This window comes from Blennius ocellaris (genome assembly GCF_963422515.1).
Source record: "Blennius ocellaris genome assembly, chromosome: 20".
In the NCBI taxonomy this organism is placed as follows: Eukaryota; Metazoa; Chordata; class Actinopteri; order Blenniiformes; family Blenniidae; genus Blennius; species Blennius ocellaris.
Genome location: NC_137669.1, coordinates 19,628,304 through 19,641,403, shown reverse-complemented (window position 1 = coordinate 19,641,403; position 13,100 = coordinate 19,628,304). Strand labels below are relative to the sequence as shown.

Sequence of the window (13,100 nt, the reverse complement as noted above, 5' to 3'; positions counted from 1 at the left end):
GGGTCAAAGTTTAAGGAACAGCGCGTACCGTGAGATTGCAACGCTATCATGCCTCATCTCAACCCCCACAAGCTGCTCTATAGCATGCTGTCAAATTAATCAGTATAGGGAGGAGAGGTCGGGGAGGTTACGAGTGAGAAGGGGAGGGAAGAGATGACGAAGACGAGCCGGGGGGGGGGGGGGGGGGGGGGGTGGAGGGGCTGACACAGTATAGGGAGCAAAGGGGAGGGAAAGTAACAGATGGACTTGGGAGGATTAGAGGGAAATCTGGGTGGGTTTCTGATGGAAACTCACCCAAGACGGTGGAGGGAGTGACGAGTGGAGCGCAGAGGGAAAGGTGAAGGAAACGGTGTGAGCAGGAGGAGAGAGGTGAGGGCGACAGGAAGCCATTCGAGGTCGAGAAGATGGTGAGTGGACTTGCTTTTGGGGTTGTTTTTTTTATATACAGTATCTGTTGTGTGTGTGTGTGTGTGTGTGTGTGTGTGTGTGTGTGTGTGTGTGTGTGTGTGTAAGCTGATCACAAGTTGAGCGTGAACAGCAGCGGATGGATTTACCAATCACATGCATGAGGGAAAGATTTCTGCGTGTCATAATGGGATGAAGCTGTGGGGGTCACACAGGGAAAACTGTAAAGCAGATCTCCGGCTTGCACAATAAATTGTACATATTTCGACTAAACTCTTGTCAAACGTCAAACTACGGTTAACAACTGGGAAGAGTGTATCCTGCATTGGTTTTGTCACAGAGTTGTGGGGAAACCATACATGCACACATGTGCAGCAACAATAAGTCAAGCAGAATCAGTGTATTTAAGGGATTAGACTCTAACCACGGGATGATTAAAGTAAAACCTTCGGTCTGCTCAGTCTGGACATGAGAAGTCGTGTGGTCGAAAATGTAAAGAACCAACCGAGTTAATGCATTTTAAACTTTCAGAATTCGTTTGAAAATTTCCGACCCACAAAACAGAGAAAAGGTTCAGTTCTCCAAAATATGTGGCAGAAGTAACAGACGATTTATGTATTTGTTATTGTGAGGAACTGATCTGTAAGTGTTCTGATGAAAACTAGTTTTTGACAAAACGAAAATATTTGAATAAGGAAAAAAATGTTTTTAACATTTTCAGTCATTTGAATATAAAGAAACCAATTGCATCATAGAAAAGAGTAAATAAACAATTTCTTTTAGCCCTAGTTTGTTGAGCTTTAATTTTTTTCAGGCAGTTTATTCTGTCTTTTAAAAAAAAAACAATAACACACAGCTTTTCCGGCTACAGGGTGTTTTTTTGTGGCCACAAACAAAGACCTTTCCCGTGCCTGCAGAGCAGATGTGGGTCAGATGAAGCTGCAGCATCTTGCAACCTAATTTGAGCGTTTGATTTCTTCTGATACGATTACAGAGGCTTAGAGCGGAGGGCGAGATAAACGATCTGGGTGTAATGATGTCAAAATGTTTTACAACGAAAAACGAGGAAAGAGAAAGATTACTTTCCTGGTTGGCGTGCACATTGTGGCGCACGTTACACTCTTCTACTGTGCATTCCCTTATGCTGTGTGTTTTTACGTTATCTTGTCTGTGAGGTAGTTTTTATTTAGGTTATTTGTTGATTACATTATCCTCTTCTAGTTTTAAACTATTGTATGTGTCAAATGATGTCACTTTATGTTTTGTGTCATCTAATATCATTTGGTCTGTTATATGACACGTTGCATTATAAGTTGCATCTATCACGTCATGTTGTGATACTCAAACTTATGTTGTTTAGTAATTTGTTACATTACATTTCGTTACATCGCAACTTGGTGTGTGGCACTGCCATGACTGAAAGGGGGATGTTGTGCATCAGTTCATGTCATGTTATGTTCTGTATTATGTTACGAGTTGTGCGTTGCAATATCATAGTGCATAGCCACGTCACGTCACGCCACGTCACGCCACGTCACGCCACGCCACGCCACGCCACACCTCGTCACGCCACGTCACGTCACGCCACGTCACGCCACGCCACGTCACGCCACGCCACGCCACGCCACGCCACGTCACGTCACGTCACGTCACGTCACGTCACGTCACGTCACGTCACGCCACGCCACGCCACGTCACGTCACGTCACGTCACGCCACGCCACGCCACGCCTCGTCACGCCACGTCACGTCACGCCACGTCACGCCACGTCACGCCACGCCACGCCACGCCACGCCACGCCACGCCACGCCACGCCACGTCACGTCACGTCACGTCACGTCACGTCACGTCACGCCACGCCACGCCACGTCACGTCACGTCACGTCACGCCACGCCACGCCACGCCACACCTCGTCACGTCACGCCACGTCACGCCACGCCACGCCACGCCACGCCACGCCACGCCACGCCACGTCACGTCACGTCACGTCACGTCACGCCACGCCACGCCACGCCACGTCACGCCACGTCACGCCACGTCACGTCATTGCCACATTGTTTTTATTTAAATTTTCATTATTCTCAAGTAAGGAGCAGCTAATATAAGAAATCCCTTCCAGTCATGCAGGTGTTTATCTGATATTTTAGGCTGTACTGTTGTATAATAATAATTTTTTTCTTTTTTTTTCCCTTTCATGAAAATGACAAAATTGAATCAATGAATGAATTGAATGTCTATTATTGATATGATGAGCCGAAATCATGCTCGGTATGACTGTCACGTCGTGTCATGTTGTGTTTTTGGCACAAATAAAAAGCAGCACATATCACTTAAACATATAAATATACTCCAGCTCTTTCTCTCCTGATCCAGATGTTCACCTCTGTGTTCTGCTTTTCCCATCTCTCACGGTGGCCACGCAGACGGACACAGCGCGAGACTCGCTGGGAATTAATCTCATCCAAGTAACCCTGCAAGATTAACACTGATTACCGGGCCCAGAGGTGGGCCTGTAATCAGTCCTCGTCCAGCTCAGTCCGGCCCTGGGGGCTGATGGGAACAGGTTGAAGGAGGGGATGTGCTCCAAGACTGCAGACGATTAGTCGCTCGATCTGCACGACAAGCGAGAGGCGTTCATCACCGTCTCAGAGGGAAGAATCGACGCCGGGATGACACCTGAGTGTGGACGACGGAGGAGACGTGGGCTAATGTGACCAGTGAAAGCTCTCGCTTTCTCGCGAGCGGTCACTAAATTGCGACGCGACATCTTCCTCCCCCTCCGACCTCATCCACCGTTCTTCCTCTTTCGACCTTTGCTCCACTTCTCAAACAATCCTAATCCCCTCTCCTCGCTTTCTCCCCCCCGTTCGCGTCATCCTCCGTGAATCAATCTCCATCGCAGCCGCTCAGCAACTCGCTCACGAGTCGCCCGCCGCGGCGTCACGGAGAGCCCTTCGCTCGGCTGATCCTCCTCTTCCACCGAGTCGCCAGAAGCCCCCCCCCCCCCCCGCAGGCTCTTGCGGCCATCTTCGAACGAGGGTCGCTCTCCAAGCCGGGGGCCGCCACTGGCCTCCTCCGGCCGCCGCCATGCTGGAGAAAATGTCCAGACGTAACCGCTCGCTGCTGTCGCTGGGCCTCACCTCCCTGGCCCTCACGCTGTCCGTCTCAGCCTTCTGCACCTCCTACTGGTGCGAGGGGACGCACAAGGTGGTGAAGCCGCTCTGCCTCTCGCCGGTCAAGATGAAAAACTGCGGGCAGAACAACAGCCAGCCGTACACCACAGGTGAGGACAGGAAGCACCAGCAAAGCAAAGGTCAACCTCGGCATTTTAGATGTAAATTACATTCTTTCAAACATAGAGTGTGTATTGTTTTAGTTAAATATGCTGTCGGAGAGAATATATCAGTCACTTCTTTAGATGTAGCTTATGAACATGGTATATCAGGAAAAAAAAATCGCTACGATGCAACTTCACCGATATTTTAGTTTCCGGTTAATCTCTTAGAGCTTTGAGTGTAAATGTGATTATAATTGTCACTATTGTGACTTGCTTTGTTATGAAGGTGGTTGACAGCTTTAAAGTAAAACTTTAAGTAAACTTTAAAGTAAAAACATATATATTATTTCATGTAGTATTTTTATTTCATTGCAGTATTTTGACCATGACTGACAAAGATTCACGTAATTCCTGCTTTACTGCTTGTGTCCCAGCATTAGCTCAATCCTTTAGCCATATCCATTGTTTTAGTGTTAAACCCATAGTTATTATAGAACAGTCCATTTTCTTACTACATGGAAATCCATAGAAACTATGTTTGAGAAATGAATTAAATTTCTGCTGTGACCCGGAAGAAACTCCTTTCAGGATTTATTCAAACTCTGATTCGCTTAATTCTCTTTATCGCTACGATATGAACACTTTTCTCAGGTGGAGTCTTATAAAATAGAATAGAATAGAAGCAAATTCTATTGATTCATGTACTGAAACGTGGGATTTTCTGTTTTTTTGCATCATCTCCATCACTTCTCCTTCATCCAGAGGCCCCGACCCCTGACCCCAGGAACCCCACCCCCAACGTGACCCTGTCTCCACAGCAGAAGGAGGAGCTGGCCAGGATCAAGAGGAAGCAGCTGGCCAACGCCGTCCAGTACATCTGGGAGACGGGCGAGGACAAGTACATGCTGAGATACTTCCACACCGGCTTCTGGCTCTCCTGTGAGAAACACAACGAAGGTGACACATTGTCTTTTATTCATCACGACCCTGAATGGTCTGAATAATCAGAATAATCAGCATGTTTTATAGCATTTCGTATGTCGTTATTAAAAAATAAACACAGCAAAAGCGGAAAATTTCACTTTATTAGAAAAATATTTCACACGTTTTCATAAATAAATATGTTTACAATGGAAATGGAAAACTTCAGCAAATTCAAACCAACATTCTCAGATTTATACCTGAAAAAGTAGGAAATTGCCGACTTCTTCAAAGCAATGTAGTTGAAAAATGGACCTTACATGATGATTTAATGTTCTCATTTATTTATTCGTCTGTTTTGTGATTTCATGTTGAATTAATCAAATAACACGAGCAGACAGGTTTATTTTCCACTAATGTTTAACGTTAATTGCTCATTTGGAAAAACAACGGAAGGGCAGAAGTTAAAACAAGGTCACAGCTTGAAATGTAGTTTAATCCAAAATTTGTATTTGATATTTTGAATATAGTGCCAGCAACATATTTAAAGAAACTTTCTGTAAAGACGAGGCAGAAATTACTCTGATTTCTGAACAAACATAAATGTTATTGTTGTAAAATTAGCAGCTAAATTTGATTAACGTTGAATTGAAGGCGCACCAAACGTGAAGAGGCTGAACATGGTGGATGAGGCAGAAACACGGGAACCTGTTCTGTGCTGTTTTCCCCCCTGGTTGTGATTTAATGTTTTTACTGGTCAAATCCAGGTAAAAGAGTAAAGTGGCACGCACATCCTGAGGCTTGCACTGTGATTAAACAGCCTGCAAACGTAACAAGTAATCAGTGGATTGTATCGTAACACATTGTGAGTGAGATTGCTTGGTGAATTGAAATTCCTTCCCGCTCTGGAGGACGAGCCACTGAGCTTAAAGCGACTCTTTCCATGAGGTTTTCCAGGATTTATACCGACTATGAGTTTGCGGCAGATCGATTTTCTGATCCTCCTAAAAAAAGGTGGACAGATGATACAGTTCAAAGATTAAGCGTCTCAGCTCCCTGTGGCCTCAGGAGTGTGATCGTTTTTGCTTTTCCTTTGCCGGGATCGTTTCATCCACAGGCGAAGATCAAGAGGAAAAGTGCCGCAGCTTCATCGAGCTGACGCCGGGAGAGACCCAAGGTTGGTGCAACACCAAAGCTTCACTCCACAAACCAGTAAATATTTCCACTCCCACGTCCCGAAGGCATGTTTTTCACGGAAGGCCTCTGAACGGATCGAATGTCCTGAACCTTCCCGCCTGCAGGTGTGCTGTGGCTCTCCGTCATCAGCGAGTTCATGTACATCGGGCTGCTGGCCATGGGCTTCCTGCTCATGTGCGTGGAGGTGCTGTGTCTCTGCGCCAAGCGGGAAATGAACGCGCTCAAGATCAACGCCTTCGCCGCCATGTGCACCGTCCTCTCAGGTGTTCTAAACTTTCTGCTCGTTGGGGGAAAACGAAACACACTCTGCAGTGCAGTGGAGCCGGGGCAAATAGACGTTTGTCCATTTCAGTCAGATCACTGCAACAAGAAAACTTCATCTTCCAAGATAGTCACGTGTCGGATTCAATGAGGTTGCAGCCCAGAACAAAGAATATTTATATTCCTGTTTTAACCAAGCTACTGAAAATATTGATCGTTAAATAAGAAAATAAGAAATAAGAAATATCTTCTTATAAAAAACTGAGTTGATATTTTTAATGAAACTTTAAAGGTTTAATTATTTCCCTGTTTGAAGATACCACAGATCCCAGACTTTATTCTGGTGAAGGGTTGGTTTATTATAGCGGCATCTGTTGAAGTGTTTTTTTCTAACTGCAGAGTTGGAAGTGTGTGTGTAATTAGCTTGTTAAGGCCTTAATGACTCATTCCTATCTTTCTTTTTTCTTCTCACATGTTTTTTCAGTATTTCTTTTTCAAATATTACAACATTCATTTTCAGTCCCTCTTGTGTTTCTGAAGCTGTGCTTTGTTTCTTCTCGCAGGTATGATGGGGATGGTCGCTCACATGATGTACACCACAGTGTTTCAGATGACTGTGAGCATCGGACCAAAAGACTGGAGACCTCAGACGTGGGACTACGGCTGGTCTTTTGCGTAAGTTTTGTTTGTCCCGCATAAAACCAAGAGTTGTTGCAGTATTTGATCCCGCACTCGTTCACATCAGGTGCCTTGTAGCAGGGAGACGTCTGAAAAAGCCGGGTCGGTTCCCAGAGGGGGGAAATGTTCAAACATGCTTTTATTTTGGTGGAAAAACATGTTAAAATATGGAAATATTGTTGCTTTACAATGTTTACAACTCTTGTAATACTCAATAATGAGATCACATAGAGTTTTCCACCAGCGTTTGATTTCACTTTTTTGGCAAAACAGGAAGTAGTGTGGTTTTTAGAAGCAAGGAAGTTACAAAGGGGGTAGGAAAATGGGAATTAAGTGTTTAGTTGACATTTTTCTCTTGATCAATGAGAGAGAATGTTATTGTAGCAGTAGTGCATGCCACCACCGTTTATTTATTAAATAAACCAAACTCAAACTCCCAGACACCACTGCCTCTTTCAGGCTCTTCTGCCCGCCTGTCACTCCTCGTGTCTGGGCGGCTCGTCTTTTATGGGCGGAGCGGTGAGGCAGCACACCTGATCCACATCAGGGGCTTAATCACCTCCCTGCCACAGTTGTCGTTTTCAATCTGCTCTTATCTGGTTCACCTTCCTTGTCCTTTCATATTTAAGATTTTTTGTTTCTGTTGTTTTTTTTGTTACTCTCTGCACAATAGAGGATTAAAAAAAAAAAAAAAAGTACATTGTCTTTTATGTGAATGTCCAATGAAATTTGATTGAAATAATGCTGATATTTAGAAACTATGCTTAAAATAAAAGTATTTCCAAATGTAATCTGAAATTTCTACTCAACTTTCAGATGCCTACTTAGATTAGCCAAACAAAATTACAAAACAGAGGTGATTGTGGAGAGAGAGAAAAAATGAAATGTGTCTTTTGGTCAGACCGACTTCATTGCATCTCTTCCTGGTTTGATAAGAACTAAAAAACAAAACTACTACAGGTTCTCTGACGCCGAGTTCAACCTCTCTCGTCTTCCCCCCTCCAGAATGGCGTGGCTCTCGTTCAGCTGCTGCATGGCGGCCGCTGTGGCGACACTCAACTCCTACACCAAGACCCTCATCGAGATGAAGCACCGCGCCCGGGTCCGACTGGAGGAGGCCCGAGCCGCGACCAGCGCCCCGTCGTACGAGGAGGTGGTTCAAGCTGGGGGGGTGGGGGTTTATTCAGTCAGCCAGCTGATCCAGCTCGCCCAGCAGGGGGCGCTCATGGACCCGATGTGGCCCAGAGGGGTGAGCCCTGCTGTGGGGCCTCTGCTGTGCAGCGCAGGGGGGGCCCTGCTGGTCGGAGGAGGAGGAATCGGAGTCGGGGGCATGGGACCCGTTGGCGTCGGGATGGGGATGGGGGCAGCCGGAGTCGGAGGCATTCCAAACATGGCGGGGATGGCGGGAATGGCCGCCATGGGAGGAGTTGGAGGAATCGGGATCGGGGGGAACGGAGTCGGGATGGGGGGCGTTGGAGTCGGGGCAATGGGCGTTGGGGGAATGGGGACAATGGGAGCAGTGGGTGGAGGTGGGGTGGGAGGGGGGAGATTGATGGACCCCCATGACGTGGTGGTGGTGGAGGGCTGCTGCGCTGAAGGATGTGAGGACTGCGAGCGAGAGATGGACGAAATAGACTACGCTCTGCAGGAGGAGAGAGAGGACTCGCTCTGCTGAGGACTTTGAATAAACCTCGTCAGGACTGACTTCATCATGAGACGACACCTGGACTCACACGCTCATGGGTCTCCGCGGTCTCATTGTTTATTGTATATATGTTGGGTTTTATATCAGAACACACTTGAGGCAGTCACGTCGATATTTGACCATGTCGTCTGGATTTGCACAGCAGCAGGATAAAGTGGAAAGAGTATAATACCTCAGACTTTGAGCAGTGAAGGTAGAGCAGCAAACTCAAAAAGATTAAAAGCTGCTGCAGAGTTGGCAGTTAGATTCCCACTATTAGCTCCACACACATACCCCAATAAACTGAACTAAACATTATTATTTTGGGGTATTGCAGTATTTTCATGGAGGTGTTTGTAAAGAAAGGGGGAAAAAAATAATCTGTTTTAGTACAATTCCATAAACACATTGTAAATACTACATATCAAGACATTTTTGGCTTTTCCAGGCTGAAAGAACACTAGGAGATAAACAACATTTAGTTTCCAAACTATTTACAGTGATAATTATACAGTATTTTGTCTTTTTATTTTTGGGGGATTTTTTCTAGGATTATTCTACAAAGTGAGATTGTGCTCCACACTCATTTGTTTTCCTTGCAACAGGAAAAGAGAAAACCTTTCTCAGCTCCAATGAATCCAGCCTTACAGTGTCTTCTTCAGGGATTATACACTCATGGTTCACATCCACAAGATCCGTCAATTTCCTGCGTCCCATTCCCAGTCTGTGTGAAACGCACTGCGGTGCATGCTGGGTGTGTTGCGACGTATTTTGTGCTGCGTTGTGTTGCGCCGCCCCTCGTAGCCGTGCTACGTGCTACGTGCTAAAGAGTTTCGAGGCTCACCCAGTGTCACAAGTGTGACTGGTACACTCTTGAACAGTGAGTTGGTGCAGGTGGCATCACACGGCAGTACATAGGTAGACGTTACGCACTGCCCCGTCGTGTACAAAAGTGTTGCTTTTGAAGAAAAATCTATTTTTTATCTCGACACCGCCTGGTGGCCCACAAGTGACACGCCTGCCGTGTGTGCAATTTTCAGATATGGTGCATTTCCATGCGTTTAAAAAAAAAAAAAGCTCCCAATGTACTGGTACCAGAGCCGCCTCACGTACTTGCAACATATACGGGTGCATAGGACCCAATGGACCTGAGGAGTCTCAAAGTAACAGTAATCATTTATGCTGAACTTACTGGGTCCTCTCACTTTTTTATTTGAGTGTTAAAATGAAATGTATTGCCAGGTTCAGCTAGCATTAAGCTAGTCACTACTTTCCACTTGTATTTATTTCAGTATGCTTATGTGTTTCTATTGTGTACACTGGTTGATGATTGTGTGGAAAAAGTGTGAGAAATGCAAATACAATACAAATCGTAACTTTATTTTTCTGAAGTTTGTTTTGCCGTTTTACTGCGTTTCCTCAGTAAATTGACCCAAAAATCACCTTCTGATTTCTGGATAATTATTGGAGAGACTGCTCAGTTGTCTGCCAATCTAGAAATCAGATCTACGTCACAGTGAAGGCAGATCATTTACTTTGTGTAAACAAACCAGCATTTATGTTTGTCAGTTTTTCTACTGGGTTGAAAATATGTCAAACTATTGTGTATCTCAAGTCCTTGCTTTTTATTTTGTGGTGGACGTTTGTTCATTTATGGCACATTTGCACTTCTGCTTGCATTTTGCTGATTCCGAAAGCAAAAGCCATTAAACAGGACGACTGGTTCACAAAACGTCTGCTGTCGTACTCTATTACTTTTCAACAAGCTCCGATCAAACAAATCAGGCGCCTGGGCCTAGACTGTCTTTACACATACAGTATGCATACATGAATGTGTATGTGACTCCACCACCACCATAAAAAAGGTTCAAGCTAATTTACTTTTCATCTGTCATGCAGTCATTTTAGGTTATAAAAACCATTTAAACCATCACATATGATCCTCGAATGTGAATAATGAATGTCTTTCTCTCCGTCCTGTGAGGGACTGCTGACCTGTCCACTGTGTTCCCTGCTTTAATTAGCTGCAATTGACTCAGGCTCCACTAAGTTGATAATCCCGACGAACAAAAGATGGATGGATATCTATGAAGTCAACCTTTTCAACTGTGTAAGCACTCTCTGGCCTCGGGTTCACTCTATCTTTTGATGGCATGAATGATCCGAGGTTCACAAACTCATATATCTATGAGAGATTTAAAAAAAGAAAAAAAAAACAGGGATCAAAGATTAAAGCAACAGAGAGATTGGGATGTTTAGACAGATGCTTTCAAATGCCGGACAGGAGATTATGTCAATAATCTCCCCAGTAAGGGAACGACAGAGAGAGAGAGAGAGAGAGAGAGAGAGATAAAGGCTCTCAGGTCACTGAACTGCACATGAATTTAATTCAATATCAAAATTAAAAAAAGAGGAATTACACAAGTATCCACAACTGTGTGCAGGTATTCTTAAAGTATTGTTGTTGTTTTTTTAAGAAAAAAAATTGTTAGTGAAAAAAAAACACAAGAAGAAAATTGAAATTTTTGTTTCGTGTCATTTCTCATTGCCAATGGCCTATCAACAGATTTGCCCTTTGCCAGAATTTTCCTGTTCGTTTATTCAGTCATTCATTAAAACTAATGTGACACTTTTTAAGCAGGTTTTTTTTTTCAGTATTTGCTCATTTGCTTATTTATTTTCCACTTTCTCACCTGATCTCTGGCTATATTCCCTGAGCACATTGCTAGGTGTCACTCTGTTGATCATGGACACTATTTTCTGAGCAAAGTTCCACGTTTCTACTCCTTATTTCTGTAAAAACAACTGTAAACCATGAAATGACTCACCTTTCCTTCTAAATGAAAACAGCCAAAAGCGTCTCACTGACATATTGTGATTAGTAAATGAAGTAAGTGAAGAAGAAACGTTTCTCTTTCTGCACCGTAACGACCCCTTATGGACTTAAAAACATAATAATCAGAATAAAATAACAGTGAGGAGAAATGTGCAGACCCGGTGATTTTAGATAAACTCATTCAAGATGAATCTACTTCTGCTCAGACGTTAACTTGACCGAGTAATGAAATACTGACATGTTGTGTAAGAAACCGAGACAGATGTCCCGCAGAAAGTGGAACGAGAAAGTAGAGCAGTTCTTGTCATTGTGAAACAATATTAACCTTTTAAAAGAGACTGGTGTTGTTTTGTCTAAAAGGAGCCGAAGAAAATTGCGAGACGGGACATCTGGAGTCGAGAATTGCTTTTATGAATTTATAAGGATGAGTTGAAGGGAAATTAAACATGTAGATAACGTTCCCAGATGTTCTCCTGTTGGATCTGGGCAGCTGTGTCGTGGCGACACATGAATACGATTAGACAGAAGAGAAACGTCTCTCCTGCAAGGTGAACGCTGCGGAAGCTGCAGCTCGGCACGGGACTCCATTAGGTGTGTCATTATCTTGGCAAGATTTAATTTAAGTTTCACAGCTGCACAACAGAGTCAAGCATCTGGCAAAACTTAAGTTTGCTGGAATTGGACACAGCGAGTTGGCAAATAGAAACATATAGCAGGGATGATTGCACACAATAGACCAGAGATCCATTGGTGCTGATGCCAGGTAGCTTTAATACCATGAAGGCATTAAGGAGCAGCTTGGACATTCCTGGAAGCCCATGTCACAGATGGTGCTGCTAAAGCCATGTAGAAAAGTTTGGTGAATTTTGATTTAATTCTAAAATAATAATAAAATATAAAGCTTTACAGACTATCAGTTTAGATTGTTGTTGATAGATTTAATTAAAAAAGGAATTAATGTACCTTTAACGTGCTGGATTTAAAGTGCAGCATAACTTGGAAAAACAGAACATGGTAAAAGTTAAATACTACTATGACTCTATGCCAAATTTAGAGTATACAGAGTTGAGACTAAATCACTTCTTGATCGATGGCGCTGTCGTCTTCACTTCCTCCTAATTACTTCATCATTGTCCTCAACATAAGCAACAACTTCACACACCACAAACCGTTATTACAATTTAATTGTTTTAATTTAAAGACAAGTCCAAGACCAACACTTAGTTTTACATGTTGTTGCACATGAACAAATCTATGCTCCGTATTCACCACCTAACTAGGACAAACACATGTAGGATTGCGTCACGGGGAGGTATTAAATCCTTTAAAGGACACAAAATAAGACAAGGATGATTGATACCCCATGCACTCACTGTAATAACACCACGAGCTTCATGCTGGCCAAGGGATTTAAAAAAAAAAAAGGAAACATCCCAGTGTGGAATATGGACAGACCAGCGTTTGACACCCAGTGGGGGGGGGGGGGAGAAAAACAAACAAAAGAAATCCTTACAAAACTAACCTGACATATCAAATATCAAAATGTGTGACTGACGTGCTAAAACATCTGGAAAGTGAACGAAAAACTAAACATTCAAAGTTTTACGAATACTGAATGTGCCTCGTCTCGGCGAAATGAAGAAGCTACCGCGAGCGGTAAAAGCAGAAAACGCATTTTTATATTTATTGAAACACGCGAAAGCGTCAGGTCAGTCACACATTGATTGGGGAACTTTAACGTCTACTTTATGACAGACGATGTTTTGGATAAAGCGATGAAGGGGGGTTGTTTTACACAGTAAAAAGGTCAGACAACACTCATGCACACGAAACAACAAGA

At 43.8% G+C, this 13,100-nt stretch overlaps 1 protein-coding gene across 1 annotated transcript; it reads left to right on the top strand.

Moving 5' to 3' along the window:
* Positions 1-3,493: 3,493 nt before the first annotated feature.
* Positions 3,494-8,415, top strand: LOC308144594 (germ cell-specific gene 1-like protein; the record flags this gene model as incomplete). Its single annotated transcript, XM_080515750.1, has 6 exons — positions 3,494-3,689; positions 4,446-4,640; positions 5,722-5,781; positions 5,906-6,064; positions 6,626-6,737; positions 7,746-8,415. The coding sequence occupies 6 exons, from the start codon at positions 3,494-3,496 to the stop codon at positions 8,413-8,415; spliced, it is 1,392 nt and encodes a 463-aa protein (XP_080371876.1).
* Positions 8,416-13,100: the final 4,685 nt, after the last annotated feature.